Below are 6,758 nucleotides of genomic sequence, written 5' to 3' on the forward strand. Positions count from 1 at the left end.
TCAACGAGTATGGCAGAAGCAGCCCCGTGGAGTTCCCCGGCTCCGTGCATCTTGGTGAGGGTGCCAAGCTGGGACCCCCCCCAGGACCTGGCTGTCCCCAGGGAGCTTTTGCCATGGCACACTGCTGGCCGGCACTGCCAGGGCTGAGTCTGGCCATGCTCCAGCCCCAGCAGCTTGCCTGGAGAGGGGTCTGCAGGATGTCCAGGTGTGGGATGGTGAGGACGCACGATTCTCCCTCATGCTGTCAGCTGCGGTGCAGGGCACCTGGTTCCTCAATGGGGCCAGACTGGGCGAGGAGGAGGAGGAGATGGGCGGACGGTGCAACGTGCAGCACCATGGGATGGAGCACTCTCTGCTGATCCGGGCAGCACGTCTGGCCGACAGTGGGGCCCAGGTCACCTTCGTGTCCGGCGGCGTGCGGGACTCAGCTGTGCTGCACGTACAAGGCAAGTGGGGCTCTTGTCCTGGGGTCCTGTGGGAAGAAGAGCAGAAGAGGGGCTCTCATGCTGGAGGATGCTTCTCATCTCTCTGTGGTGTCTCAGCCCCACAGGTCCGCATTGCCCCAGTGCCTGAGGCTGAGCAGGTCCGGGAGGTGCTGGCAGGGCTGCCCATGCTGCTGGAGTGCCAGGTGTCCCCCCCAGACGCTCCTGTCCACTGGCTGAAGGATGGAGAGGCCGTGCCCCTGGATGATGTTATTGCAGTGCAGGCAGAGGGCTGCGTGCGGAGGCTGCTCCTCCGCTCAGTGGGTCCCTTGGACACCGGCACGTACACCTGTGATGCTGGGGATGATGCCATCAGCTTTGTGGTGACCGTGACCGGTGAGCTGGGAGCCTGGACCCTACCTCTGACAGTGCTACTGCCCCTCTTCTCACCCCCATGATGGGGCTGAAAGCTGTCGTCACCTGGTGCCCGTGCTGAGCCCCATGTTATCCCTGGCAGAGGCACCGGTGAGGATCATCAGCTCCAACGAGGAGGCCCTCCATGCCTATGTGGCCGGGCAGCGCGTGGAGCTGTGGTGCCAGCTGTCCCGCCCGGCAGCCCCAGTGCACTGGTACAAGGATGGGGAGGAGGTGGAGGTGGGCGAGAGCCTGGTGCTGGAGCAGGAAGGGCCATGGTGCCGGCTGGTGCTGCCCTGCGCCCAGCCACAGGATGCAGGGGAGTTCGTCTGCGACGCTGGCGGGGACTCTGTCTTCTACACCATCACTGTGGCAGGTGAGTGCGATGCGGGTGGACTTGCGGGGTCACCTCTCAGGGGGCTATTTTCCACAGTGTCACTATCGGTGTCGTTTGCTACTCTGGGGTTGGGGATGCTCATCGGGGATGCTCATCAGGGATGCTCTTGCCAGGTCCTCACCAGCAGGTTGTTTTGCTGGGGCCTTTGCAGCAGCTCTGGACTGACTGACAAAGGGGACAGCTCACTGCCCATCTGAAACGCTCAGGCACTCAAGGGCACCCAACATCTCCATGCTGGGGTGTTTGCCGGACTTCTGCCATGTCCAGTAACCAAGCCCTCCTCCGAGGTCCTAAAAATAGTGGGTATGAGCACCCGGCACCTGGCATGGGGTGACTCGCGGTCGGACATCGCTCTGATGGACAGTGTTAATTGCTGACCTGAAAATTAGCGGTTGCCTGGATACCGGTGATGGAGTGGTGTTTGATGGGTGGGAGCAGGGACTGGCATACTGCTGCGGCAGCCCTGCCCGTGGAGCGGCTACTGGTGGAGGATAATGAAAGCTGAAAGTGAGTGAAAGACTTCCCCTCGCTGGCCCCAAAACCCACAGTCTCGCAACCGCAGGAAGGCGGTGGGGGGCAGAGCTAACCCCCGGTTAAAAGGCTGTGTGACCGCAGTGGTAAAACCTCTCTGTGGTGTTAATACGTGCAAAGTGCTGGAGCTGATGGCAGAGGGTGTAGGAGAGAAGATGGGATGACTGATAAGAGACGCTGGAAGAGTCAGTGAAGTGCTGACCGCCAGAAGGGTCAAGAGAGGAGGGTTTTGGTGTGATAAAGGCAAAATCACCAGTGGGAAGGACGGGTAGTGTGGGCTTCGGGCAGAGGCAGGAGGCGTCATCCACCCTGCAGGGGTGCAGGGCAAGAAGAGCTCAGCTTCCCTAGGGTGGGAGTGGGAAATACCATCTGCTGAGGCTCGGCCGTTCAGCTGAGCAGCTTTGCATAACTTAGATGGAAGGGTCTTAGCGAGGCTGGCTCAGTTCAATTAGGATTTGGCCATCGGTGTCACCAGTGGGGCTCGGTGCGGGTGCCAGGCGGCTCAGGCTGGCACCTCTCTGGCAGCAGTGCTGGGCTGAACGCTGCAGTCAGCGCTGCCATGGCACACTTGGATTTCCCCGAGGCACCCCAGCCATCCCCCGAGGATTGCTGTGGCACCAAGCCTGCCTACCTAAATCCCAGCCACCCCCACACACCTCTGGGTTTTCCGGCAGCTGCCAGGGGCTCCCTCAGAGCCGGAGATGGGACTGGGGTCAGAGCAGCACTGCCCACCGAGGGCTGGCACATGGCCTCCTCCTCACTTCGGTGTTGTTCAACATCTTCAGCCGCACTTCAGCGATGTGATTGCTTTTAGCAGGCCTGGGGTGGACAGGCAGCCACTGAGCGTTTGATCAGGGAGCCAGGCGGACGCAGGCTCAGCGTGGTGCAGGTCGAGTGCTGTGAACTGGCGCCGCTCTTGCGCACTGCGGGGCTGCGGTGTGCTGCTGAGCCTGGGCATCGCGGCTGGAAACTGTCTGGGAAGTCTGGGGCCCGGGCGCCCAGCACGGGGCAGCTGCACCCCAGGAGAAGGTCAGGTTGCTGCTTGGCCACCAGCGTGCTCTGGTGTGCTCCAAGGCACAGAGCCCAGTCCAGGCTGGCTATGGCCCACTGCAAGGTGTGTGCTCAGGCAGGCAGTGTTGGCTGCTGTGGGCAGGGGCCGCATCCTGATCTTCTCCCAGGAGAGAGGAGGGCTGGTCACATAATGGTTGAACTGGGAGCCCCTCTGCCTTCAGAGATCTGACTCAGGTCAGCAGGGAGATGTGAGCAGTGGCACACATTTTGTGTGTAATTTGTGTGTTTAGCAAGCACTGTGATCTAGTGTGGGGTCCCAGGCTCTGGTGAGCCAGAGGGATGCGGATGGTGGCCACAAGCAAGCCACCCACCTTTGCCGCGCTGTGAGAAAATGCCAAGGCTAAGCCAAGACAGAAGAACCAGCCGGGACCTGGCGGCCTCCAAAACAGGGAGACAGGCAGAGGGGTGGGGACCCCAGGGTAGGGCAGCCAGAGAGGCTGGTACTGGCACTACAGGTGGCAATTAGCAGTGCTGGGGATTGCTAATGAGGTGTTTGCACACACACATCCACCCTCTGTGTCCCTCAGCTCTGTCCTGAGGCAAATCAGGGCAGGTACTGTGGGCACAGCAGGGATTTACAGCCATGCTGGAAGCTGGGTGCTCCTGCAGGTGCGATGGGTGAGGAGCAGAGGGAGCCCTGGGCAGAGCAGCCTGGCTGCTTGCTGTCAGCAGGATGTGGATGAGGTGGTGTCTTCTGCCTTAAAGCCAACGAGCCCGTGAAGCCATCGCTCCATGCAGGGCTGTGACTGCCACCGTCACCTGCTCTGGTCTTTGTGTCCCAGCTGAGCCCTGTGTCTCTCCCTGGCAGAGGCACCGGTGAAGATCATCAGCTCCAACGAGGAGGTCTCCCATGCCTACGTGGCCGGGCAGCGTGTGGAGCTGTGGTGCCAGCTGTCCCGCCCGGCAGCCCCAGTGCACTGGTACAAGGATGGGGAGGAGGTGGAGGTGGGCGAGAGCCTGGTGCTGGAGCAGGAAGGGCCATGGTGCCGGCTGGTGCTGCCCTGCGCCCAGCCACAGGATACAGGAGAGTTCGTCTGCGATGCTGGCGGGGACTCCGTCTTCTACATCATCACCGTGGCAGGTGGGTATTATGGCCCTCTCCCCTTGTCCCTCTGCCCTGGCTCCCCACTCAAACTGCTGTCCCACTGGTGGCTGCAGCCTCTCAGCTGCCCCTCGCCTCCTCATGAGCTGCTCCTTGCCTGTGCCCCTGGTCTGGACTGGAGTGTGGGCAGGGGCAGGTTGGCTGCCCTGTCTCCTCACAGAGCCCTGTACTGTGCTGCCCCTCCACACCCCAGGACACAGCCATGCTGCCTGCCCATGGGTTATGCCACCTTGCACCCCAGCCCTGCTGCTACCTTGGCTTTCATTTGCCAGTGCTGCAGAGCTGGGACAACCCAGGCCACTGGCTGCAAAGCAGGTAGGACAGAGGCCAAGTTACACAGGGTCTTGGTCCTCTCAGCTCCAGTCTATATTGCCCCGGTGCCTGAGGCACAGCAGCTGCAGGAGGTGCTGGCAGGACTGCCCGTGCTGCTGGAGTGCCAGGTGTCCCTCCCCGATGCCCCTGTCTGCTGGCTGAAGGACGGCGAGGTCGTGGTCCCGAGTGAGGTCCTGGCCATCAGCTCAGAGGGATGCTCACGGAGGCTGCACATCTCCGCAGCCACACCATTCGACTCGGGGACGTACACCTGTGATGCCAGGGACGATGCCACCAGCTTCAGGGTGACTGTGAATGGTGAGCGGCCCGGGGGGTTGCCCATCTTTGGGCAGGGCTCACCCACAACCACAGCTGAGCCTCCCCACGTGTTCCCCGGCAGAGGCACCGGTGAGGATCGTCAGCTCCAACAAAGGGGCCCCCCACATCTACACGGTCGGGCAGCGCGTGGAGCTGTGGTGCCAGCTGTCCCAGCTGGTGGCCCTGGTGCACTGGTACAAGGACGGGGAGGAGGCAGAGGTGGGCAAGAACCTGGTGCTGGAGCAGGAGGGGCTGCGGTGCCGGCTGGTGCTGCCCTGCGCCCAGCCACAGGACACAGGGGAGTTCATTTGCGATGCCGGGGATGCGTCTATCTCCTACCACATCTTGGTCACAGGTTGGTGGCACAACAAGGGTGTCCTGGAAAGGGCAGCACTGCCCCGACTCTGTCATGGGGTCCCCAGTGCTAGTCCCTGCCCTCACTATTGCAGAGGAGGAGATGTGGCTGCATCATTCAGGGGCGGGGGGCTGTCCCCACTCCAGCCGTGCTGGGATGGCACTGTGTGCCCACTGCTCCTGCCCCTCTGCACTAGGGGGAGAGGCTGTAGCGTCCCTGCAACCCCATGGGGACAGGGACGCAGGTGACAGCAAGCAGGGACAGCAGAGCCAGGAGTGGCGTGGAGAGCAGATCTCACACCCTTCCTCTGCATCCCTGGCAGAGCCACTGGTGAGGATCCTGCACCCTCCCCAGCGCTCAGTGGGGCTGCCGGTGCAGGCCCCGGGGCGCGTGGAGCTGCGGTGTGAGCTCTCCGTGCTGGATGCTCCCGTGCGCTGGTTCAAGGATGGGTTGGAGGTGGACGAGACTGACAACCTGCTGCTGGTGGTGGAGGGGGCCTGGCGCTGCCTCCTCATCCCCAGGAGCAGTGCAGAGGATGCGGGCGAGTACATCTGTGAGAGCAAGGACGAGGCTGTCTCCTTCGACGTCAAAGTGTCAGGTCAGCAGGGATATACTGCTGGATGTGAGGTCTTTCCCAGCCTGGGCGAGGGGGACCAGCTCCTCTGCAGTGATGGAGCCACTGGGTGCACAGCTTCAAGGTGCTGGGCCACCCAGTGTGGGTGGCAGCAAGAGGTATCCTCAGGGCCTTCTTGTCCCCGCACTGCTTTGTATCACAGCCACGTCATCCTTGCAGAGCTGCCGGTGAGGATCCTGCAGCCCTGCAGACCTCCCCCTGTCGTGACGGTGTCCCCAGGGGAGACGGTGACACTGGGCTGTGAGCTGTCCCGCGTGGATGCGCCTGTGCACTGGGCCAAGGAAGGTGTCAGCTTGGAGGCGGGGGGCAGCCTGGTGCTGGAGGAGGAGGGTGCCCACCGCCGCCTGCTCATCCCTGTGGCCCAAGCCGAGCACTCCGGGAAATACGTCTGCTCTGCCGCCAATGACACCGTGACCTTCACCGTCCAAGTGTTAGGTGAGCGAGAGGCCAGGGGAGAGCCTGGCAGGAGGTACTGGGTGCACAGACCTCAGAGACCCCTGCCCTGTTGGTGTTGGGTGCTGCAGACCCGCTGATCAGGATCCTGGAGAGGGGTGTCCTGCCCACCCACTGGCATTGCCGGGCCATGGAGGACCTGGTGCTGGAGGTGCACCTATCGCACGCTCATGGGGAGGTGAAGTGGTACAAAGATGGGGAGAAGCTGCAGGACACCGGGCGTGTGCGGCTGGAGGAGGATGGGGCACGCCGCTCCCTTGTCGTCCTGGCGGCCACAGGCAGGGACACGGGGGAATATCTGTGTGACACTGGCGATGACAGCATCGTCTTCTTCGTCACTGTGGAAGGTGAGCGGGACATCCTGAGGGGGACAGCCAGTGGGGCAAGGACCGAGGTGGGTCCTGCCAGCTGCTGCCAGGCTGGTGTGGGGCTGGGCTGGATGGCAGCGAGCATGGGGAGGCTGGTGGGAGGACACAGGACTGCACCCATGTAGGGGCTCTGGAAACCCCTGCGCTGCCCAGGTGCAGCCAGAGGAGATCCAGATAGGATGCGGCCATTGCAGCACCCAGCACAGGCTGCTGCTCCCGTGGTGACAGCCTATCTCTCCAGTCCCAGAGCCACCGGTGACCATTGTGGGCAGCACAGGCGACGTGGAGCATCGCTGCCTGGTGGCTGGGGAGGACCTGGTGCTGGCTTGTGAGGTCTCCTGGCCCAATGCTGCCGTGCGCTGGCTCCGGGATGGCCAGGAG

At 62.8% G+C, this 6,758-nt stretch overlaps 1 protein-coding gene across 1 annotated transcript in view; it reads left to right on the forward strand.

The window, feature by feature from the left end:
• The window catches only part of OBSL1 (obscurin-like 1), a 15,376-nt gene that overhangs the window by 3,018 nt on the left and 5,600 nt on the right, over positions 1 to 6,758 (forward strand). Inside the window, 9 exon segments of the mRNA XM_010192549.1 lie at positions 9 to 54; positions 165 to 446; positions 543 to 818; positions 940 to 1,212; positions 3,644 to 3,916; positions 5,245 to 5,520; positions 5,716 to 5,991; positions 6,081 to 6,356; positions 6,619 to 6,757. Coding sequence (XP_010190851.1) covers positions 9 to 54; positions 165 to 446; positions 543 to 818; positions 940 to 1,212; positions 3,644 to 3,916; positions 5,245 to 5,520; positions 5,716 to 5,991; positions 6,081 to 6,356; positions 6,619 to 6,757 — 2,117 coding nt within the window.

The sequence above is a fragment of the Mesitornis unicolor genome, unplaced genomic scaffold, assembly GCF_000695765.1.
Source record: "Mesitornis unicolor isolate BGI_N332 unplaced genomic scaffold, ASM69576v1 scaffold35149, whole genome shotgun sequence".
NCBI lineage: Eukaryota > Metazoa > Chordata > Aves > Mesitornithiformes > Mesitornithidae > Mesitornis > Mesitornis unicolor.